The sequence below is a fragment of the Alexandromys fortis genome, unplaced genomic scaffold, assembly GCF_014885135.2.
Source record: "Alexandromys fortis isolate MF-2015 unplaced genomic scaffold, M_Fortis_MF-2015_v1.1 scaffold_53, whole genome shotgun sequence".
NCBI lineage: Eukaryota > Metazoa > Chordata > Mammalia > Rodentia > Cricetidae > Alexandromys > Alexandromys fortis.
In genome coordinates, this window is record NW_026067939.1 from 1,655,926 (window position 1) to 1,680,982 (window position 25,057).

Below are 25,057 nucleotides of genomic sequence, written 5' to 3' on the forward strand. Positions count from 1 at the left end.
TATTCAGTATGAGAAATATATTTCCAAAATAAACATTTGTAGAAAAGTTTGAAAGCGAACGGGTTATTTAGCTCTTAAGTGGTAATGTAAATATTGAGCAATCTGTGGTGAGGCTTTATTGTAATTTTTTTAAGGCCTCAACTCTGTAAAAAGCTGTGAAAATAACAGTTTCCCTTAACAAGTTAAAAATTCATTTTTTGTATTCTAGGAAGAGAGATGAATAATATCTTAATTATCAACCCGGCATATTATTACCACTCTCTACGATTTCCCAGGATCTGGATTAAATCATTGTGTGTCTAAGAAGAATATTCTGAGCGGTTCATATATTTAGCGAATGGCGTTAGGTATGCTTCTTAACGGAGCCTTTATCTTCACAGTGTTTTCTTTGGATTTCTAAAGGGTTTCGGGAAATGACTTGGGCTTCCAAAAAAACTTTGTGGAAAGGTTCCATGGAAATGTCAAGATTGGCTGAGATTGACCCTGTCACTTGTGGGGGACTCAGACAAAGGTCTCCTTGTAGCTAGCAAGCTGCCTTTGTATTGGGAGTTCATTGGAATGTCTTCTCTGCAGAGGAGACCCATCTGGAGAACCAGCCCAGGGCACAATAGCAGTGTTTGTGCTCGCCTGTGGAAGGGGCCCTGCTTCTCATTCTTTGCGTCTCGTGCACCATTTTGATGCACATTTACTTATACAGACACAGGTCTGCGCTTGTGTGAGTATGTGGAGCCCTACAAGAATATGTGCAAGTCGCCTTCCAGATTGTCCTCAACTATCCATATCCCAAGGTGAATTTTACCTGACTCCATTTCATTGAAAAAAACAAAACAAAACAAAACAAAATCAGAAGTTATTAAGGCACTAAATTACTTTCTTAGATGTCTCTAATATTAAGTTAAAGGTCTTTTAGGAGGAATGCTTTTTTTAAGCTCCCTGTCACAGGTTAGCCGTATGCCTTTAACTCTGGAGCAACTGATACTTTGGGGAAGGTTTTCAGAAGTTCTCATTCTGCAGGGCAATGATCACACACGCCTTTAATCCCAGCACTTGGGAGGCAGAGGCAGGTGGATCTTTGTGAGTTCAAGGCTAGACTGGTCTACGTAGTGAGTTGCAGGACAGGCTCCAAAGCTACAGAGAAACCCTGTCTCAAACAAAACAAAACGCCAAAACGTTCTCTTTCTGAAGGAAGAGTTCGATTGCCCCGGCTGTGTTATTGCCACCCCCTTTACCTTTTCTTGCTTTCCTGGCCAATATCTAGTTTATGTCTGTAGAACTCCATTTGTGATCAGAACGGAGTTAGCTTGCAGTGCCATGACCCTCTTACTATTGTTTTTCGACCAGGTGATTTCTATTTGTCATGAATTATTCTTGAAAAAAAAATGCTATTATTTAGATTCAAAACTCTTGCCGGGTGGTGGTGGCACATGCCTTTGATCCCAGCACTTGGGAGGCAGAGGCAGGTGGATTTCTGTGAGTTCGAGGCCAGCCTGAACTACAGAGTGAGTTCTAGGACAGCAAAGGCTACAGAAACAAACCCTGTCTCGAAAAATCAAAAAAGCAAGAAAAAAAAAAAGATTCAAAACTTTTTCTCCTTACAAGCTGTTGAGTGAAATATCACCCCCCCCCTCCCGTATTCTGTAGGGATATATAGTGGAGAAACACTTGCTTTTGTCTGCTTTATTTCAGCTTTCAAGGCATTAACTAATTCCCAGCTTTGAAGACTGGCTTTTGTTGATCATGTTTCTTTTCCCCATATTGGAGCCAGGATTGTCAGTCTCATCCTTGAGTGGGTCACTTCCCCTCTTCCTATCAGCTGCTGAGTGAGCCCTCCCTCAGAGAGAGCTGATGTTTATCAGAATAACTTCGGGACCCAAAACCATGGCTTTTAGGGTTTTGCTGAAGCCTTGTTATCACTAACTCCCACTGGAGAATTCCTGCCAGTGCCTGCCTTCCCTTGGCTGTAGATTTTTCTAGCGCTATGTGGTTCTCACAGAGATAGCACAGGCAGACTTTACCTGAGGTTCATGTGTGTCTCATATTAGGGTCTGAAAGTGGTGAGAGCCTTGGAGATGTCTTGAACAGTATAGCTGTACGTGTCACTATAATGCTTTTAAAACTTGGCAGGGATGAGTTTATGACAGCAAATAATCTAACCCAATGATCCTCACCCTTCCTAATGTGTGATCCTTCTCATGTTGTCACATAAAATTATTTCGTTACTACTTCATAACTGTGATTTTGCTACTGCTTTGAATTGTAATGAAAATATCTGATACGCAGCGTATCTGATATTTATCCCCTGTGAAAGCATCGTTCGACCCCTGAAGGGGTTGCAACCTCCAGGTTGAGAACCACTGTCCTAACACGAGATAGCTCTGCAAATTATTTTCTGAGCATTGAATGTCGAAGTTCTAAAAAGCAGGTAGAAAGAGGGCTTTGCCCCTTCTTCGAGGGAAATACAACACAATATTTTGATAATTTTAGTTACCGGGTTTCTTTTAAAAGGCCTGGCATTGACTTGTAGGCAAAATACGAATTCAGGAAAATAGGCGCCATCCAGAACTGCTTTCGACCCAGTTGTGGTGCCCGCATCTCCCTCCTTAGCCGTGTGCTCAGAATTTGCCCATCTGGAGGAAGTTACTCTATTTTACCACTCCAGGAACCGTGGTTTAGAGACTCTGCCTTCGATCACTCAAAATGATAATTGTATAAGTGAAAAAATCAAATTCTATCGAGGATTAGGCAGTGAAAAAATAAATCCCTAATAAAGCAGCTTTCGTTGTAGCTTCCAGAGATGCGCAGGCAGAGTTTAGGCACGATGCTGGTAACTTTTGGTCTGTCACATAGCCAGAGTTTTAAAAGAAAGTAGCAGTGAGTATCCTTTCCTCCCTTCTACTCTCCAAATATGCTGGCACTTTCTCTTCTCTTTAGGAAATTAAAAAGTTATTTATTATTTGTGTGTGTGTGTGTGTGTGTGTGAGAGAGAGAGAGAGAGAGAGAGAGAGAGAGACAGACAGACAGACAGACAGACAGACAGAGACAGAGAGATGGATAAATGCCACGGTACATACCTGAATGTCAGAGGACGGACAACAGTTCTCTGTTCTCTCTCCAGCTTTACGTGACTTCAGAAGGACTGAGCTTAGGTCATCAGACCTGCGTGGTTGGTGGCTCTTTGCCTTCACCACTGAGCCCTCTCACTGGCCCCACTTTAGGAACGTGTAATGAGTACTCTACATTGATAATAGTCATTTCTGTAAGTATAGGACTTTCTAAAGCATCATTTCTTTGTCTTTCATAACATAGTTATGCTATGAGGTTTTTTTTTTTTCTTAAGAATTGCCTGTTGAGCGCCTACTATGGGTCCAGGCCCTGGAAATAGAAGAGTAAACTTAGTAGACAAAATGCCCATTCTTGTGACCTGGTGAGATAAGCGTGTATGAAACAGATTAGAGCTACACCTGGTGCAGGAAACCATCCAGTGACCCTCCTCACCTCGTAATTACCCTTCCTGCCTTTGGTCCTCATGAGATTGACCTCAAAGGGTACCTGTCTAGAAATTCCATACTCATCACAGGTTAGTTGTTTATATTTAAAAATACCTTCATTAAAATTGGACAGCTGACGTGTGGAACATAGCTTACTTAAGACACCAACATTTCTGTGCTGCAAATAAATTAATTATTTATTTTCAGTATGAAGATACGGTATTTAAGCTGGCCATGGTGGTGCATGCATTTAGATCCAGCACTCGGGAGACAGAAGTAGGCAGATCTGAGTTTGAGGCCAGCCTGGTCTACAAAGTGAGTTCCAGGACAGCCAGGGCTACACAGAGAAACCCTGTCTCGAAAATCCACATATAGATGGAAAAACCAATATATATATATTACATATATGCATTATATATTATATGCAATATATATTATATATATAATTTAAAGAAAATCCAAACCCGAGTCATGCCACAGTTCGAAATACTAAACATATGTCTAGTTTGAATGCATAGTTTTCGAGTATTCCCCTGTCTCTGGAGGGTTTATACATTTCCAGGGTTTGGTAATAGGCACTTGATACAATTTAAGGAGAAGGCATCTGGTTTATGCATGCTCACTAAATCTCCTTTTTACATCATGTCCTCAGGGAATGCTTAGTTTTGTTAAAATTTCTGTAAGTCAGGATTTCACTTTATTTTTAAAATACCCAGTTAGCTCCTTCGCAACTGGAAATATAAACAGCAGAGTCCGCCAGCCACATGTGCAGCAGGAGCACGCGTCTGACAATGGTAGCCCCACCGCTGGGAGTCTAGTTCTCATAACAAATCGCACAGCACCCCCGACTTCTTATGTTGACCTTGCTTTGCAATTAACTTCTTCCACGTACCCATTTCCAGCTTTTCTGAAGTTGAACAAGGGCGCTCTGCCTGTACTAGCTATTTCCCGTGGCTGTGACAAAAGACAGCTTACGAGGACAGCTTCATTGTCGCTGGTTTGAACGCACCGTCCACCACAATTGGGCAGACGTGGTAACTCTCATGGCTGCAGGAGTACATGGCTGAAGCGCCTCACATCTGGGTGGACCAGAGAGCAGAAAGAGATTGATGCTGGCCCTTGCCTGGCTTTCTCCTTTTTTTTTTCTTTTGATTCAGTTGACCCCAGCTCATTGAGCGCTGTGTTTATGTTCGGGGTGAATCTCCTCTCCTGGCTATCTTCTCTAGAAGAACTTTCACAGCCACACCGTAGGGCGTACCTCACGAATGACCAGTCATACTCATAATCAAAACCAACCACCGGCTGTCATATCCCTAACTAGGGACATTCTGGTGAGCTGGTGACGTATTTGTTGCATCTTCATGTTTCAATTGTGATTTCTGTTACTTAAAATGGTCTCAGATCAGCAGACTGGAGTGCTGTTAAGTGTGTAGTATTCCTTCACAACATGGCTGTGGAACACCTTTGAAGGAAATGTGCACATTTTATCATGTTTTAAGTTGCATTTGTTTGTTTGTTTGTTTGAGACAGAGTTAGTTTCTCTGTGTAACAGCCCTATCTGTCCTGGAACTAGCTCTGTAGACTAAGCTGGCCTCGAACTCACAGAGTTCAGCCTGCCTCTGCCTCCCAAGTGCTGGGATTAAAGGTGTGTGCCACTACCGCCTGGCCCTTAAATTGCATTTTTAATGCTATTAGCACAAGTTGAATGCCAAGAAATTACCATATTTACATAATTGTGATTATAGTTCCAGTTGTATTGGGGTTAGTTTATATTAAAGAATCAAATATTTGTGTCTCCCTATATATATATATATGTATATAATAAGATGCGTTAAAACAAATTGGTTGTTTGGTGAAAATACTGTGACTAGAGGCTTCCAGAAGCTTGACTCAGGTTTCCACTCGCAGCTTAATTAGCTCAGCCTTCACTCATTCAATGTTCATAGCAACTTTGTGGAGCATAAGTACTATGGCTATTAAGAACCCACAATAATTATAAAACCACAAATGTCCAGCTCCGTGCTAGTATTACTTGGCTTTATTTCTTTGTATTCTTTCATTATATCCGTGGGCAAACTAGAAACAACTTAGTTTAGATGTAATGAGAAAGGAAACAATACTGTGGTAGTGAGGTGATTCAGAACTGTTGGAGACTTTAATTACTTTGTAAAAGCTTGCTTTCAACATCCTAAAGACTGACAATTAGAATGTTGCTGGTGGTGTCCTAACAGCTTAGCTTGGTACCTAGATGTGCCATGGATCTGCCCGGTTCCAGGCCCTGTGTCACCACCTGTGCTGGGTAGCTGCCTGAGGACAATGATGCCTGGCTTCTTTGGGTCTAGGCATTCATGTACTAACGTTAAGGGAGATGAAAAAAGAGCTGCCTTTTTCAGGTCTTGTGATAATTCGCTAGTGCATGGGAATCAGTCAGCTAAACAAGGCCTTTGTCCATACCAATTTTCACATGCCTCCTGCAGCCAAAACTAACAGTTGAGAAATTGTTATTATAGCATAGTTTACATATCAGAATATAGTGCGTTCAGCCAGGTGCTATTAATGTCTTTTCATATTTAGGGAAAATTTATCATCAAGGTTTCATGGACTCTTTGCCACACTCCCTTGAAAATTGATTCTGTTGCTGCCTTGGAGTTTTGCCAGAGTGATATAAATAATTGGACTTAGCTTCTGATATAGTTTATTCTGGCTCAGATTGTGAATATACATTGACAAGATTTTTCTACTGATAAACAGTTCATCAGGCCACATTAGATTATGAAGAAATGGCCAGGCACACTTTTTCTTTCACTTACCCCCATTTGTAACTGAACTGTAAATGTCCCCAATTAATTAGACTACATACAATGCCATCAATTACTGAAAACTGCAAAAACTTCAAAGCCTTTCTAATGAAAGACAAATATCTTGTAAGTATACATCTGTCAAAGTGTGATGGGAATTGCAGTAATTAATTCTTGCTCACGGTAAAAATAACACTCTTAACATTTGTGAAATCTTAAGAGTCGGTGCTCTCATTTGTGTTAATATGGGAAACCCTTCACGTGTGGGACAGATTGGTTGACATAGATGTAATAATTCTTCCCCATGAACAAGGTGTTGCTTTTCTTTATAACGAAACAGAAACCAGAAGTTGTACATAAGAGTCTGTTTTTTTTTTTTTCTGACATAGAGTGTGTGCTTACAGATTCCTGCCAGGCAGAAGGAAAAGCCTAGTGAGTCGCTAATAAATAGACTTGGTTCTACATTGGAAGAATTGAAATAGATTCTGTAATCGTTTTGGCTTCTATGGAAGTTCTTCACTAGCGTGTCTTAGTCATTTGATGATAATATGTCAACTGCTATTTCTGTAAATTGCTTTATGTTTTCAATCTCACCATCACCTGTGGAGGAGCGATCTTCTTTAGCAGACAGAGTTGTAGGAGGAGGCTGCTTGTTGGTTTCCAGCCGCCTGGCTAGCTTAGGCCCAAAATAATCATAAAGAAACTATATTAATTAAATCACAGCTTGGCCCATTAGCTCTAGCTTCTTATTGGCTAACTCTTATATATTAATTTAACTCATTTCTATTAATCTGTGTATCGCCATGTGGCAGTGGCTTACCGGCAAAGTTTCTGCATGTCTGACTCTGGGGGCGGCTCCATGGCTTCTCTCTCACTCCACCCTTCCCTCTCCCAGCATTCAGCCTAGCTTTCCCTGCCTAATTCTCTTCTTCCCTGCCATAGGCCCAAAGCAGTTCTTCATTCATTAACCAATAAAAGCAACATATAGACATAAGGACCTCCCAGACCACAGAGTAGAATAACAGTACACAAGGATTGAGGCCAGCATTCAGACCCACGTCTGAGTCAAGCTTGTTCCTATAGGGAAGCAGAGCCTTGTGCTCTTGTGGCTGAGGAAGTTATGGGTGTAGGATGGTGCTGAGTGCCAAGAGCTCTCCAAAGAGTGGGCTGCGAGTTCAGCCTTCACCATCTTTGCTACGGTGATCTCGATATTGTCCTAGGTCCTAACATTTCAGGAAAATTGGGAAGACTGAATATGTATGTGTGTTCTTCCTTTTCGGTGTTGAGAAATAAACAATTACGTCCTGCTGCATATACCTTGAGTCTTTCTGCCATGGGTTACTAGTCTATTGCATACTGTGTTAGTTTAAGTTAGCCCGATAAATTGGTAGAGCCTGTGCCAATGTTCAGGGTCACACTCTTAAAGGTCCTCACGACCCTCTGTACATCTTCAGCCAGAGTAGAGGAGGGTAGGAAAATATGTCTTAAAGTATTAGGGTGAGTTCTGCCATTATGATCTAGAGAAGTTAAACATAGTTTTCTTTTCTTCTTTAGCTTTTCAAGATAGGGTTTCTCTGTATAGCCCTAGCAGTCTTGGAACTAGCTCTGTAGACTAGGTTGGTCTCAAACTCACAGAGATCCTCCTGCCTCTGCCTTCCAAGTGCTGGGTTTAAGGTGTGTGCCACCACTGCCCAGCACATAAATATTTTCAAGCACCTTTATATAATTTGAGACATAAATTTTGAACAGAATACAACTGTGTGGTTTTCAGTGATAAAATATGCTTACTTTCCTTCATTTCCCCTCTCAACTTATATGTAAGAGAGCTTTGAGTAAATTTCTCAGGAAGATTTTTAAAAAATATACACGGTAGAGCATCTAATGTATCAGGTATACATGTATGCATCTATATGTATGTATGTATACCCATTCTCACCCCTTTGCTGATAATTGAGTTGGCCTATAGGAACATAAAATATTAGGAAATACTGAAATTAATGAGTTCGAGAACATGAGAACGAAGCAGTGGGTGTGGAGGGGATGAGTGTATCGTCCGCACTCAAGAGGCTGAAGCAGGAAGACCTTCACTTCCAGGTTGAAGCAGAAGACAAACCCCGTCTGAACAAATAAACAAATACACAGGCAAAAAAAAAAATTGTGTAAACACTGAAAAAAAAATAGATGAAGATAAGAACACCATGTTCATATTGAATCCCCACGTCCTTAATGGAGGGCATCCTGCGTAGAATACTTTTATCCTCTGTTCTTCTCAAACATGGAGTTCACCACTCTGTGTCAGAGAGTGCAGCTGAAGTTTGGGTTCTGAAAGTCTGGGGGGAGAGATACAGGTAGGCATCCCTTTCTTTTGTTTTCAGACTTCTATAGATATGGATGGCTTAATGGTGATAGAACTTTGTCCTTGCCCCTGCAGCTAGCTGCATTTAGTTCATGCTGAAGGACTAGGGCTGTTGTCAGAACTGGCAGTCTGGATGCTGTATAGGACAGGCAGCAGCTGCTGCTGGAAAGAAGCAGGCATTTTGCCCCCCCCCCCCCATTTTAACCTGAAGCATGATTGTTTCATGGGTTATGGTGATGGCCGGGTGGTTAAAAGCACTTGCTGCTGTTCCAGAGAACTGGAGGAGTTTCATTCCCAGCACCCACGTGGTGACTCACAACCCTCTGTAACTCCAATTCCAGGGTAATCTGATACCCTCTTCTGATCTGTACAGGTACTGCATGTACATGGTGCACAGCCATACATGCAGGCAAAACACCCATACACATACATAAAAATAAATTGATTAAAAATAAAAGCTTAATAGTTCCCTTGACTTCCCACAGAAATAAAACTTTCCTCTTTTATTTTTCTCCCATAAACCTTTAGATTAGCTTTAATAAAAAGTTCCTCAAGGAATTAATTTACACAAATCTGGATATTTGTAAAAGAAAGCAACCTTTTTGAAATTGCATTTTGCAAAATCTGAAGTCCTAGTTAAGACAACTGCTTTTCATTGCTCCTGTAGAGCCCAAATGAGAAAACTGTTCTCTGTTGTTGAACTAGGCTTTTAATCCTCTTCCTAAAGACCCATATAAAAAAATATTCACATGTGTTGGCTTTTGTTTTATCTTATCTCCTGTTTTATTTGAGAAAGAACCCAGCGTGTGTTTCTTTTGCCTGGTTCTAATGGACTCTAAGGAAAGCACTTAGAAATGATACTGTTTAACAGTTAGATGTCAATATCCACATGGAAAATAACACACTACAAGGTATAGCTATCAGGTATAATAGTGGAGAATTGTTAGTTCAGGTTCATGCTGCCTTTGTTAGCACGGGTCCCAAGGTATGTTCAGAATCTTATGTTTGAGAGAAGAAAGAACTGCCAGTAACAAGAGCCTTAACACATGCTAGCAGGTACTGAATCTTATCATCCAGCTACCCAGTCGTGTTCCCTGCCCCTTCCCTCACACAGACATACCTACCTCCATCCCTCCTGAAGGACTCTAGGGCAGCCCTCCCAAGTAAATGACAAGCAGGTGGTTTCTTTGATCTTTCTCCAGTTCTTACTACTGGCTAGGCCCAGCTCTGCTCCAGTGGCAGAGCGTGAAAATGGAAAGTGCACTGGGACTATGTTTTGGTGGAGAAAGAACCAAATGTAAAGCGTGTGTTTGTGTGTGTGTGTGTGTGTGTGTGTGTGCGCGCGCGCGTGTGCGTGCATGAATGTGTTGAACTCCAGACAAGCATTCTCCAGTTGGTTGACATCAAGATATGAGTTGTAGAAACATCAGTGAAGCCGGATAATGGCTAACTGCTTACAAGCTATAAATGATCACCTTGCCTTGGCCCAAGCGCTTTGTATCCTTGTGAATGATACAGCCATGGCGATCTGCTATGGTCATCCTTAGCATCCTCAGGAAGATAAGATTCCGTGTGATTTAGCTAGGTCCAGGTGTTTAGACTGGCCTAAACTAAGTGACTAAGAAGGCTGAGTAGGAAGGAAGTCAGCTAAGGTTTGTGTCCACAGGCCTCGCTGGGTGGTTTGCAGTGAGAAACTGGTAGTTAAGAATTAGATTGGGAAACGCCGGTCTTGCTGTTGTTCAGAGGGAAATAAGATGACTACAGAGAGGATTTTAGAAGGCAAGGTTTCAATAGAACTGGGAAAGTGGGTTAGAGTGGGGTGGGGGATTGGGCATAGCGCAAAGAGCCTGTGTGCATTGGGACCAGGGTTTAACTAAAGGAGTAAGGGAAGGAAATGGTTATGTATAAAAGAGTGATCAACAAAGGTGACATTCGTTTTTTAAGGCTTATATAATGAGGTCAGGAAGCAGGAAATGCATATTTAAGAGGATCCATCCTATGGATGTATCTCTAATGGAGGAAGTAAGCTATTTTGCAATTCAAAACTACACCATTGTTGAAGTTAAAGTTTGCCAGGACCTTGATTACGCTCAAATACTTCATGAGACTGGGATATGAAAGAGATTTTTCTCAACATTTTAGCACTATGTCTAGACTATGTCGCATCCACTGAAGAAGCTCTCAGAAAGCCTGTGAGGAGGTATAGAAGCCAACTTGCCCAACTTTCTATAAATGCAGCTGTTTCTCCTGACACTGGTCTCACTGGTGGTTGAGCTGAAAGCGGATGGCTGTGTCTTAGGTTGAAGGGCTACACTCGCTGGAATGAGGCTGGCTTCTGTGAGGACATACAGTCTCCAGTTCCCGGGCGTGACAGGACTCTTGGCTGACTTCCTTACAAGCATGCTTGGCATTCCCACGAATCTCAGCATTGGGGATGTGTGGAATGGCTTCAGACTATGTCCCTTGAGCCTAGAGGCACTTTCGTGTCTGCTAGTCTGGGTGTCAGAGAAGGCAAACAACTGGGTTGGGGCCTCCTGACCCTGCTTCAAGAAGAACAGCCCGCCTTTGTTGCTTGTTGTGGGACTTCATAGGAGTCCGTTGCAAGGAAATGAAGCACACACTACATGTGCCATCTGGGCAGCAGAAAGGAGGCTTCTGTATATGAACAGAAGTAGCTGACTTCAGCTCTTGTCCCTCTCTGCATTTTCTGGTCCTCTTTACTGAAGCAGTTTCTCTGTTGAGAGAGTAATTGATGTGCTATACAAATACCCCACTTCAATCACATAACTCACTATTTTTCTGTTGTATTCACAGATTGTGCAACTGTCAAAATCACTTTTTTCCTTTTTTTTCATTTCTCAGAAATGAATGCTGTGCTCACTAACATGCATTCTACACTTACCCTGGATTTCCCGAGCGCTAGGCAGCTTCTGGCTTCTTTTCTGTTGGGCATTTCATATTAGTGAAGCCACACAATTGTGGTCCTCTGTGAGTAGCTTCATCTACTAACACAGTCTTTTCACAGTCAGCCATGACACACTTGTTCCAATACTTTGTTTTACTGCTAATAAACTTGCCGTATTTTACCTATCCATTCACGAGTTCCTGGGTATTGGGCTGTTTCTCCTTCTGCTACTATAATTTGCTGCTGTGAACATTTGTGTGTAAGCTTTTGTATTCCAAGTTTTCATGTCTCTTGGGTCCATTCCTCTGAGTGGAATTCTTTAGGCTCGTGAAAACTAACGTGCCAAGGCGCTCCCCCTTCCTTTCAGTGTGCGCCCTACGGTGCTGGTGACTGGTCTCCTTAGCTTCTCCCTTGCACTTTGGCTCTGCCCACCAGTCCCACCTGTCCTTCTTCTGCCTAGCTATTGGCTGTTCAACTTTTTATTAGACCAGTCAGGTGGCTTAGGGAGCCAAGGTAAAACAGCAGCGTGCCTTTATATAATGAAACAAACGCAGCATAAACAAATGCAGCACACTTACACTTAGTTAAGTAATATTCACAACAGCCTTTCTTTGATAAGACAAGATACCTGACAGAATACCTTTAGGGTAGAAGGGTCATTTTGATGTAACATGGCTACAGGAGCACATGATACTCAACCACAGTGGACCAAAAAAGAGAGAGATAAAGAGAGAGAGAGAGAGAGAGAGAGAGAGAGAGAGAGAGAGAGAGAGAGAGAGAGAAAAGAAGGGAGGGAGGAAGGAAGGAAAATCTTAGTATCTGGTACAGTCTTTAAAGCCACAATTCAAGTGAGCTAAAGCCTCCAGCTACCTCCACCTACTCTGTTGCAGCACCCCCCCCCCCCCCCCCCCGCCATAGTGCCATCAGCTGTGGACCAAGTGTTCATCACAGAAACTGGTGGGGGCATTTCCTGTTCAAATACATGACAGATTAGAGCTGGATTTGGAAACTCTACCTCTCTGTGATGAATGAAGTTGTAGGCATCCTATTCAGTATACGTCCATAGTAAGAGGTTCTGGGCATCAGCACCCAAAGGAAAGGAAAACATGAAGGCTGGGACGAGAGAGCAGAATGCCTGACCTGAGTTTTGAGCTGGTGGCTTGTATACACAGTAGTAATTGCTTCTTCCCTCTCCTTCCCAGCGGGCTCTGCTGGGTTACTGGGTCTTTTCCTCCGGACTTGTTTCTTTCCTTTCCCGATTGATTGCCAGTTGACTTCTGAGCGCTGATGGCTGTACCAGGCCTGGAGATTGTTGACTCAGATTTCTGAGCTCTGTTGCTTGTTTGGCTTCAATAAGAAATAATGGGAATTTATTGTTTTTCCTGAATTGGGCAAGAACTTGCATTCACCACAAATCCTGTGTTTCTGGTGCCTCGCTAGCCCGCCATAGTAGACATCTGAAAAGGAGGACCATGAAAGTTGAAGGAGACGGCTGTCTGTGAAATGGGCAAGCAGGAGCTGGCTGCCTCTTAAGCCGGAGCAGCTCTGAAATGCAGTGAAGCCTGGCAATTCTGTTTCCCTTTTGCGGACAGTGGATTATTTTTCCTTCAAGTTGACAGCTCAAGTGCCTGAGCGGGGGTGTTTAAAGTCTTGGCTCTTTAGGACGATAGGCTTGGAGTGTAAAACATGAAAATATCAGTGAACGGAACTTGGAGTTGATGTTACATGTTATTTTGTGCCCGTTGATTAAATTGTAATTTAAAATATTGTATATACAACCTCCAAGGGATCTCGGTGTAGAGCTCAGAGAGCGTGTGTTCTTTTTTATAGTAATTTCATCCTAGAATGGCCAACCCGCATAGGAAAGAAGCCATTGGCATGAGGGCCCTTTTTGTTTTATTTCACTTCGTTCCAGCCTGTTAGCAGTGTTTCCGGGCAGCAGACAAGAATCTTCATTTGCTTGGTTTGCTTTTAATTTATACCCCAATGGTACCCATGGAGAGCTTCAGGCAACTTACTGTCCCCTGCGTGTATACAATAAGTCTGTTAAAGTGGGAAGTGGAAAACACAGCAGGGACCTAGACAGCAAACAGGCCAAGCCACCTCTCCCCAGGGAGTTGCCTCCAGCAAGGATTAAACACAGCAGTGTCCTTCCAGGCAGCCAAGGCGCTGAAAAGGTCACGACTCTTTTTGTAGCCACTGCCCACTAAAAGGAAACAACCTTTCTGAAGTAGTAAACCTGTTCTACTTTGGGGGATTCTGAGGAATTTTGCTAGGATGGAATTGGAAGTCTTGGCAGAGAGCCTCACCCTGCATCGCAGACCCTAGTAGGGAGATGAGGGCAGCTGAGGAGGCTGCCTGGCCACAGAGACAGAGCCTCTCAGTGCTGCCTCACTCCAGGCCGTCCCGGGTGCAGGACCCTCCTATTTGACCATCGCCGTTATGCTACGTCTGATGGGCGCTTGCTTGGTATGGCTGGTTGCTAGTGCTCTCCTTGGAAAGGGCTAGTTGAAGTCATTTAGCAGATTCTCGGAGCATTCTTTCTTCTTACGTCCTAGACATTGCCTGAGCCGCGCCTGGCTGGTCTACGTCTTCATTGTCATATATGTCTGTGGGAGCAAGGAAAGTCAGAAACTGGAAAAGTTCCTAACAACCCAGAGCCGCCCATGTTTCCGTCTCTCCTAAGGACATTTTAATAAGAGTGTTATCGCGTGCTTTGTGTCCTTCTTACAGTTTATCCTTTTTTTTTTTTTTCCCAGAAGAAATTAGAATATGCATGAGTGGACCAGCACAGAACACTAGGTGCAAGTATGTACAAAAGTTGCCATGGGAACCAGCAATTTTTTTGTGTGTACTTTCTCATGAAGAACTTTCAGATGACAAGTACTTTGCATTCTTACTTTTAAGTAAAACTGAATGGCATTAAGTTTCAAGGACTTTAAGAATACTGCCATAGTTATATGGTCCTGTGTATACTCCTTTTAGAACATAAGTCATCCCTGAATGTATGGACTAAGTTTGAACTTTCACTGCTGTGGGAGCTTCTGGGGACACCTGGGTTTTGTAGTCTTCACCCCTCCTCTTCTAGCCTTGACTCCCACCTTTCTGTGGACTTTGCCCCGGGGGTGGGGGGATTGCAAACTGAACTTTACTGTAAGGACCCGGATTTAAATTTAAGCTTTGAACTGCACCGCTCGACGGATAAGCAGCCCTTTGATCAGCACCTGGCTTGCCTCTTTTGCCTCAGTCTTTTCTCTTTTCTTGCTACAGTGGAACATGATAAAGATATCTGATATAGACCTCCGTGGTGTGTTCACACAATTCAGACACATCTTAAAAGTCTTAACAAAACTATCAGAATTCCTAGGGGGCTGGAGCGATGGCATAGTAGTTAAAAGTACTTGCCATTTTTTCCCAGGGGACCCTAGTTGGATTCCCAGTACCTATACCAGGCTACTCACAACCTCTGGGACTCCAGCTCTAGAGACTCTACCCCTCTCTTCTGCCCTCCTGGGTACCTGCATGTGGCGCACCCTCATGTGTGTGCTCATAGATTAAAATAAACTTTTAAAAAAGAATTGGAACAAAACTTAGCCTAGAGATTTTAGCGGAGCAAGCAGTAGCTATTAAGATGGGAAAGGGGAGCTGGGGAAAGACTCGGTGTTCAAACATGAGGACCTGAGTTCAGATACCTAGCACTTCTGTGAAAAGCTGTAAATGGTAGTAGTGGCAGCATGCACTATAACCCCAGAGCTGACAGGTTCCTAGGATTTGCTGCTAGCCAGTCTAGTCACTGAGTGAACCCCAGGTTCAACGAGAGATGCTGTCTCAAATACAGTGGAGAATGATAAAGTCACGCAGTGTAGACTGTTGTGGTGCGTTCACAAAACATAACATATACATCTGACACATGCCAGCCCATACACATAGAAAACACATAAAATAAAGTGGGAATGCAAGTCACTGAGGCAGTTTTTCTTTTTGTTTCTGAGAACGTCTTTCTTATTCTGAGCCACTTTAAGTTTTGCCTTTATTTTTTTATTATCAGTTTAGAGTCAAAATAAAAAGCTAAAAAAGAGTGTAAGAAGATAGACAGAAGCACACACACACACACACTTGCACCAGTGTGTATCTGTCTGTCTATCTGTCTCTTTAGTGAGGAGAAACCTCTTTAAATCTTTTCCATTTCAGACTATAAGATATTCTGATTGAGATGCGGCAGCCCCATATTTTTGTAGAACCAACACATTACTTTCTCAGCCTTAGTCTGGTGATGGATATGATCTTCGTCTTTGATTTGGATTGACTTATAATGGCTGCCTACAGTCCAGGTTGTATACCTGGGCAGAGTCCTTCAGTCCCTTAATGATGACTCTTGTAGGTTGGTGGTGGCAGTTCTTTCCATGTTTGCTGTCCTCAGTCTGGTGTGTTAAACCAAACTGACACTTGTCATTGAAACCAACATAATCATATATACCCAAGGATATTTAAAGAAATTGTGTGTGTGTGTGTGTGTCTTACTTATCCAGAGCAGAATATAAATTCATTTTGATGGATTACAGAATGTTTTGGCGATTCTGTAAGAGTGCTGAGGAACACCTAGGTGATGAAATATTTGTGTTTAGAGAAGATATTGCATTATATAACAGCAACTTGGGTATGCGGAGACTACCTGATGTATTTTATGTTTTCATCCTGACTGACTGTGATCCTGTCTGGTGATCCACTGTCACCAGATGAAAGTGACAGAGAGAGAGCTTAGATCCTTAGGTTGATGTGGAAAAGTTCAGGAGTGACCTGGGTTTGCCTCAAGGAGATGGATGTTAGTGTAGGAAACGTCCTTTGAAGGATGCCATTCCAGGGACACAAGACAGTGCTGATGGATGCCAGAACTCCACTTGTGATTCTTCCAGATTTGGGCTGCCCAGCCTTGCTGGCACCCTTCCTAGACTGGTGAAGTAGGGCTGGTCAGGCAGGTTATTCAGAAAGCAGAGTTTGCACTGAAGAAACTTGGGCTACCCAGGGTTTCACTGTGTCTCAGTTTGATATGACTGTAGAATCTTGTGCTGGGAGTCTTGCATCTTTGGTAGTGGGCAGAACTGCATCTAGTTTGCGTCTTTAGTGATGGCCGTAACTTCTTCTAGGTAGTTCTGAGAGCCCAACTTGCCACAGTCAATAAATGTGTGCTGACTTGATTTACTAGGGAGAAAAACTAGAAAGAGAACTTTCAATTTTGCTTAGCACATTCTTGGTAAAATAACAATAAAGCAAAAAAAGGGGGGGTAGATTTCATCTTTATACTAATGCCCAATTTAAAACAATAAATTGTATTTATTCTCCACTTATATACCCATGAAACACTGTCTCCAAAGTTCAAGCACCTAACTGCCAGTCTTTATTAACAGTGAACACAACAAAACAATACTTCCCCCTCTTTGACTTGAGTCAGACAGAAGGGAATAGAAATTTAAAAATATTTAGCTGTGATGACAGCAGGAAGGGTGAAGAACAGTAGAAGACAAGGAACACAACCCGCTTAGCTGAGTTGGAGATGACTGCCTGTAGCGTGTGGGATGTAATCCGAGATATGAGTATAGAGTCACCAGGCAAAGCGAAGGGCTGCAAGGAGCAAGGAGGGGGGAAAGAATGGTTCCTGGGCAATTCCACAAGACACTGTAGGCCTGTGCTCATTCTTTCTGGTCTAGGACTCACCACTCCCATTGTGGGCTGCAATCCTCCCCTGCGGGCTGAGCCTCCCTGCTGTTGTCTTCACACACTGCCATGGCTTAGGTCTCTTGGAAAGGTCTTTGCAGTCTTTGATTGTAGGTGGAGGCCGCTTGTTCCTCCTGGCGCCCAGAACCAAAATAACCACACAGAAACTGTATTAATTAAATCACTGTTTGGCCGATTAGCTCTAGCTTCTCATTTGCTAACTCTTTTTTTTTTTTTTAATTTAACCCATTTTTATTAATCTGTGTATCGCCACATGACAGTGGCTTACCAGCAAAGTTTTGGCATGTCTGACTCTGGCGGTGGCTCCATGGCTTCTCTCTGCCTCCGCCTTCCTCATCTTATGCTATAAGCCAAGCCAGTTTCTTTATTCATTAACCAGTAAAAGCAACACATAGACAGAAGGACCTCCCACACCATTTGTTTGCATAATAGACTTAGTCAACAGCTGTCCTTGCAAAGTAAGGATTCTTTTTAGCCCCAGCTGTTGCTCTTCTTCCTGGATGTGTGTATTCAGGGCTGGCCAGTACCATCAAGTAGACGAGATGAGCCTTCACAAGAGAGCAGAGGTGGCAGATTTTTGCAGTGAATACAGAAGACCTCTGTCTCTGGGTTCAAACCAAGATCGGGTGCTTAGAATTCTTACTCACGCTCTGTTAGTCTTGGTTTGCTTATCTTTAAAATAAGTTACCGCAGGTATAAGTGTGAGGACTGAATTTGAGACTGTATGGAAGGCGTGAAGAACTGAAGGGTTTATTTCCTGACATCCACCAGAGCCTGCTTTCCTGTGCTAGACACTAGAGGATATTCTGAAAAGCAAACTTTAGGTCTGTGTTACGGGATCTCTTATCTTCTCTGGATGGCTGGCCTTACTGGGCCATCTTTCCAAGGGCTGTCATCTGCTGTGCTGGCTTCATTACCTATTAACTTCTGCTCTTTCTTTTTTCTTTAGAACTTTGTATATGAGCACTGTACCTATATCACTCCTCCTGTTTTCCTCCCCAACTCATCTTGAACCCCACCGCATCTATGGTCTCCTTAATAGTTACTGTGTGTGTAGATGTGTGCATGCATGTGTGTGTGTGTGTATGTGTGTATCACAAAAGTATTCCCACCTCCATTTAGTATTGTGTCCAGTACATGTGCTCATGATTAGTCAGTTTGGACTGAGCCTTACCGATGTGGGTATGCCTCAATACACACACACACACACACACACACACACACACACACACACACACTTTTAGAATTAAGCTTATAAGATATATGTAGCCCTATGGATCTTTCAAACATCCTTTCTATTTTCCCCCTTTTTCCTTGTATTACCTTTTCCCCTTCCTCTGTTTTCCTCTTATCTCATCCATGTTCATAGGCCTGTCTCCTATTATTCCTCTTTCTAGAGCTCACTCTGTCCTAACCATGTTCCCCAACCACCACCACAGTCCCCATTTGCCTGACTTCTTTGGGTGTTTCATTTATTATACTCAAATCTAAGGATTTGGAGCTGGGATCCACAAATAAGAAAGGGCATATGGTGTTTCGTCTTTCTGGGTTTGGGTTACCTCACTCGGTACAGTAATTTTCAGTTCCACCCATTTACCTGCAGAGTTCATGATCTCATTAAGAAGTCTATTGGTCAGTAGTGGGTTGCAGGCCGCTGCTACTCCTCATTCATAGTCAATCTTACCTATTCGACAAGGGCAAAAGGAGCTAAAGTAAGCACAGGCGTTGTGCATCCAAGGAACTACTTTACCCTTGAATTTGTTTCCTGCTCAGTGTAGTGCCCTATAGAAGAACACAACCTGGGAAGAGTGAAGAAAATCTGGTCCCAGAGTTCTGGGAAATGTTGAGGGATGGATTATGCACCAGGAGTATGTTTTGCATTGGGCTTTCTTCACACGGATTCTTTGAGTCCATGGGAACTCCTACCCACTGCAACCCGACTGTTGGCTGAGGAACTGCAGCTGGCTGCTGTCTTTGAAAGCACTGGAGGAATCTGGCAGAGTGAAGTGCTCTGGTGATGCTGTGCTAAGAGCCACACGGGCAGGCGAGATAGGTTTGTGGTCAGGGAGGTGTTTGGTGGAGATCCCTGTGACCCCCTGGTGACTTCTGTGGTGTAGACTGTCGGTGCTGTTAGTGTTGTTGTTGGTGGGGTAGTTCTACAGCTTGGTTAGTTGTAAAACAGTCTGGCTGGTGGCGCTCGTAAGGCGGGAAGAATATGGTATTGTTGCAGAAGGAAGAAACTTCATAGAGCCAAAGTCCAAATTTCTATTTCAGAGCTGTCTGCCAGATTGCTTCTTGAACCTGGTCCTGTTTCCTTCAAAACTTCAGTGTTTTCTCTTTGGCTCCATATTTGGTTTGGATCACCAGCCTTCCTGGTTACTGAGATGGCAACTCCTTCTCCAGAAATGTATTGGTCTTCTTGCCGCTCAGCTTGATTAGCAGAGTATGCAGGTTTTCCGAGTAACCAACGGGTCTTCTAATATCAAAAGCCTTAAAATGTGTCCTCATTATGCTAATGCGAAAACAAAGGGAATATAGCTTGGCTTGGATTGTATTAAAGTAAGTCACATGAAGATATTTTATTAGTACCTTGTTTTTAATTCTGCATTTCGGCAAACTTTCTCAAGTAATAAATGAGATTTCCTTTTTCACTAGGGAAGGCAAAGGTACCGTTTTTTTTGCTTAGTGGTTGCATTCTTCAGGCTGTTGACGATTGCATAAGGCAAAAGCTCTGAAGGTTATTCACCTGTTAGATATTTATATCCTGGGTTTGTATTGTGATTACTTATAGTAACTTCTTTTATCAGTTTTCCTGGAATATTTTCTTGCAACAGTTGGATTCGAATAAATCACACGTATTTGCATTTATGTCAAATCAGCTAAAAATGCACCGGTCCTGGCTCTGCTGTGCCTGGAATTCCAGTTCCTCCGATTTCTCACAGATGTGTGTTTTCAGCTGTCCCCTAGAAATCACCCCGGCGAAATGAATAGCTTCCTCGCTGCTTCTCCTTCCTCCTGAAGCCCCTGTCTCCACTCAGGGTTTAATGAGCCATCTGCTCTGCATGTGGAACCCTCTCTCAGAAACCTTAGCATCTTCTCAATTCTATTCCTTTTTCCTCCAAATTGTTGCCCAGTCTGCTCCCTCTCTGTATTGTCTTGAGTCCACCTTCCTGGCCTGCTGCTGGCCATCTGTCTTGTCACTTCTCTCTGTCCCACTTCTGACTATGATTGATGACTTTCAGGTTCCCCTCTCTAGTCCTTCTTGGGGTCACACACAGCCAAACCTTTGCAGCGTACCTCTCATCTGCTCCGCAGGTGTCTCTGTCTGCCTATTTATTCTGTGGTTTGCAATTCAGCCCCATAAGCTCCCCATTTCCTGAATGGAGACTGTAGCCACATGGCTCTCTCTCCTCTACTTCCACTGTATTGTCCTCTTTTCAGGGATGACTGAGCAACTCAAAGCCTCCTCACCTACAGTGATTTCACCTTGGGAGTTTTCACTGGGTCGCTGGTTATCACGCCCTCTGCCCTAGGTATCTACAAAGTCAGGGGTTCCTTCTAACCTCCTCCCTTTCTTGGCGGATGGCTTGCTAGAGCAGCCCACAGAATGCAGGAATACATTTTCTCATTATCACTAGCACATTAAGAAGGGAGGAACTTCAGGGAGAACCAAGTGTCATCGGGGTGGGGCAGGTGACACAGAGCCTCCCGCCCTCTCCAGGCTGGCCGCCAACCCAGCACCGCAGTGCACCGGGCCCTTTCTGAAGCCTGTTGTTAAGGGTCTTTGTTTGTTCTTTGTTTGTGTTTTTTTTTTTTTTTTTTTTTTTAGTTTTTTGAGACAGGGTTTCTCCGTAGCTTTGGAGCCTGTCCTGGAACTAACTCTTGTAGACCAGGCTGGCCTAGAACTCCCAGAGATCCGCCTGCCTCTGCCTCCCAAGTGCTGGGATTAAAGGCGTGCGCCACCACTGCCCTGCGTGTTAAGGGTCTTTGTAAAGGTGGTACGGGATCGGCATTATAGGCCACAGGCACTTGGGAAATGAGCCTGAATTTCAGCTTCCTTCCTGCCTTGGATATGGGGAGAATTCCATCTTCATAAAAATGGTTTGGTTTTTCTAGTTGTCAGCCTAGGATGCAGGCTGACAATTCCTGAACCTACCTAGGCTTCCCCAACCTCCAAGTGCCTCCCCGGCATCATATGAAAGACATGTGTTGGCACGGAGACGCCAAGAGTTTTAAGAGTTGTGTTCAAAAATCTAGGAATGAAAACGAAGCCTTTATTTTTTCTAATCCTACCATGACTCTGCTTTATTGTAATTGCCCCCTTGTTTCCCATCAGCCACTACTGTGAGTGTTGAGGGGGGAAGGGTCATTTTTCCTCAGCTTTCATTCAGTGACTTAATTTTCCCTGGCGAATAACCCAGATTCCTCCGTGCTGGTTCTTGGTAGTACATGGTCCTGTCTTGGTGGATACTCTCTTACTACTGAATTCCAGTCTCCCCGGTTATACCCGCAAAGAGTTGAAAGCAGAGATTCAAACAGATAGTTAGATGAGACTATTCAGTCACAGTAGCCAAAAGAACCATTAACAGTGATTGTATAACCAGTGGTTATACTCGTGTGTGCAGTGACTAAATCAGGCAACCCTAAATTACTCTTCCATCTGCCTCCCAGACAAGATCTGATTACTCTGAATTGCAGCCTGATTAAGTTGTGAACATATTAAATACTGTGCATATTAACATATTTAAGATAAAATTTTTATTTTGCAAGGGCATGTGAGATTCATTTTGTCATCGTTCACTTGGGTGTGTGTTTGCATTTTCTCCTCTTGTCTGGTTTGGGGACAGGGCCTCACTGTGTTTCAGTGGTTGACCAGTACTCTTGATTTTCCTGCCCCTACCTGCCCAGTGCTGGGATTACAAAGATGTGTCTGTCCCACATTCTGCTTTAAGTGGCAAGACAATCTGTAAGCAAGGCCCTCCCTCCTCCAGCAGGGAGAGCTCTTAAGATATAGGAAAACCTCTTTATTTTTAAAACGACCCCCAAAGCAAAGAAATATACAGGATTATCAATGTTTAAAAATCAAAATTTAAAGCAATAATTTATATACAATATATATTATTATACAGTAGATTTAAATTCAGATAAAATTTTCAATGCTTTTTCTTTGTGGGGGAATTGTTTTATTTTTTGAAATTTACTTAAAAATTTTAAACTGTGTATTGTTATTACTTTTAAACCCTCCATGGAGATAATTGTTATTTCTAAAACTTTAAAGAAGTGTAAATGCTTTTCCTTTTTCTTTCCCAGATTCTTTACAGAGTTAGAAGCAAGACATCAGAATAACATCTTCATAGACGATATAAGTGACATCGTAGAAAAGCACACGGCGTCCACATTTGACCCCTATGTGAAATACTGCACCAATGAAGTCTACCAACAGAGGACGCTGCAGAAGTTGCTGTAAGCAGGGTTGAAGGCTCGGGTTTTGATCGTCTGACCTACTTTTGATCAGAGCTCATTGATAGATGAATTAATCATAGACATGAGACTCTTCGGAGACTTGTTTCCTCCTTGAGCGATGTGTAAGAGGGTTACTTTTGCAGTGAGGATGTGGTGAAGAATTTTCTCCCTCAAGTATGCTGAAGGCATGCCCCCCTCCCCCTTGCACATCCTTTGCATTGTCCAGAGACTCGACTCATCATCACCCAACCTCCCACTTTTCTAAACAAGTAACTGGCCATTACGTGGTTTGCCAGACGGCATAAGGGGGTTCTTAAGTGGACCAGGGCGAGTCCCTAGGATCCAGGGTTTCCCTTACTATTCTAACCTCTGTAAACTGTTTACAGGACTTGCAGGGTCCCTCTTCTCCCTCCCTGGGTAGATAGGGCTGAGCTGCTTGCTGTGGGAGGGTTTAAAAGAACAGAAGAAAAAGAGAAACGTGGAGATTTTAATTATGCCACCATAAGGAGCCAAGCATTCTGTTTCTCACCACACGTCTTTTTTTTTTTTTTAGATTATTGAGAGTTTGGAACTGAGGTATAGGAGAATCAACAATTTTTAAGTGTTCTCTATATACTGCTTTGTTATTTTAGAGGCCCCCAATTATCATAAGTAGCTGTTTTACACAGTCATTGTCCACCATAAACCCAGTTTAGGACTTCCTGGCTATTGTTATTCTCACTCTTTCCTAAGAGTAGTGACATTTATGGTGCCTCTCGCCACCCCAGGCGAGGTGTGAGATCTTTGAAGAGTCTAAGGGGAGGGTGACAATGTGTCAGGAGAATGGGGGCCTAGAGACGGAAACATAAAGATTAACATATGGAAAAAGAACTAGCTGGGTGTGGGAGCCTGTTAACTTTCCCCACCTGGGTTTCAGGTGACAATCATCATGGGTGAGAACAGCTCTTCAGATACAAACTTGAGAGCAACTGCTGTTTGCATGAATGGCCTACAAAGGAATCATGCCCCTGGAGGCTCAACACTTTCCCTACTCAAGGGCTCCTACTCTTGGGAGCACTTCCCTTTTCTTAGCAAGCTATTCGTATTTCTGTTTATAAACATGTGCCCCCAACCCACCCACCCCAAGCTCAGCTCCTTGGCTTAACACTTCTAAGCCTGCTTACCCAGACTCTGTGGGCTTACCTTTTTGCCACTCAGCTCCTTGTCAACAGCCATGGCCAAAGGTGTAACTTTCTGCCTTCCTCTTCCACATCTCTGTCCTCTGAGCACCTGCTGAGATCTCCACTTGCCTGCCCATGGGATCTTTCTCTCAAACTAACAATTGCCTATGAACTTCCTTCCAAGTATTTTTAAAAACTCTTTTATTAGGGAAGACTAATAACCAGAAGGAGACCCCAGTTTTCCTAGTCACAGTTCCCAACTTTTTAAGGAGGGCAGATAATGCCGTCTTCCTGTCACCTCCCCGGTCATGCTACAGGGCAGGATGGAAACCCAGCCGGCCTTGTGGTTAGGTTCTCCGTGTGAAGAGGGGCTCACTTGTACTTTGGGGATTTCAAAGCCTGGTAAGTCTGGTTTGGTGGCTTCTCAGGGATGCAGGGTATTTAGCCTAATACCTGGCTTCCACTCACTTGATGCCAGAAATGTCTCCAGATTTGCATGCCCTTCATTTTCCTTTACCCAACACAGGGCTAGAGCTCTGTACCTGAACATATACGTTCATGCTTGGAAGCAAAGCCCTGAATTAGGGTGGACATCGCTTTTCATTTTGTTTTTCAGGACTATATATATATATGCTATATATATATATATGCTATATATATATGCTATATATATATGATTAGTTACAGCATCTGTATTCTATGACTCTCAAAAATAGATTTTGTCTAGATTACCTTAATCAAACCATCATGAGAGGTTTCCCATGGAAATTAGTGTTTGTATCTTTAGGGGAATTCAAGGTTGGTGCAGTAACCTTCTACTTCCGCATGTTAGAAACCCCAGAAGTCTTCAAAACCCAGCCAACCAAGATTCTCTAGTCCACCCCAGATGTCTTAATCAGAACCCTTTGGGCGTGGGAGGAGCCTGGGACCTGGGTGAGATATAGGTGCAACCTACATGAAGTTTGTTTTTAATTTCCTAGAAATCTTTTGAAAACTATTGAGGAAAGGATACTTAAAAATTCCCAGTGTGAGAAAATAAAAATAAGACAGCTCTGTGTGATTTCTCTTAATTTGCTATTCCAGGTCTTTCACACTTTATTTTTGGTAGCCTTGAATCACATCATCTGATGAATTTCAAGTCACTTTTTTTTTTT

General features: G+C 43.0%; 1 protein-coding gene across 2 annotated transcripts in view; it reads left to right on the forward strand.

Annotated features, from left to right (window-relative positions):
• The window catches only part of Arhgef26 (Rho guanine nucleotide exchange factor 26), a 104,392-nt gene that overhangs the window by 36,257 nt on the left and 43,078 nt on the right, over positions 1 to 25,057 (forward strand). For both annotated transcript variants that reach the window (XM_050147412.1, XM_050147411.1), the window contains exon 6: positions 22,591 to 22,743. In XM_050147412.1, coding sequence (XP_050003369.1) covers positions 22,591 to 22,743 — 153 coding nt within the window. The remainder of the gene's footprint in view (positions 1 to 22,590; positions 22,744 to 25,057) is intronic.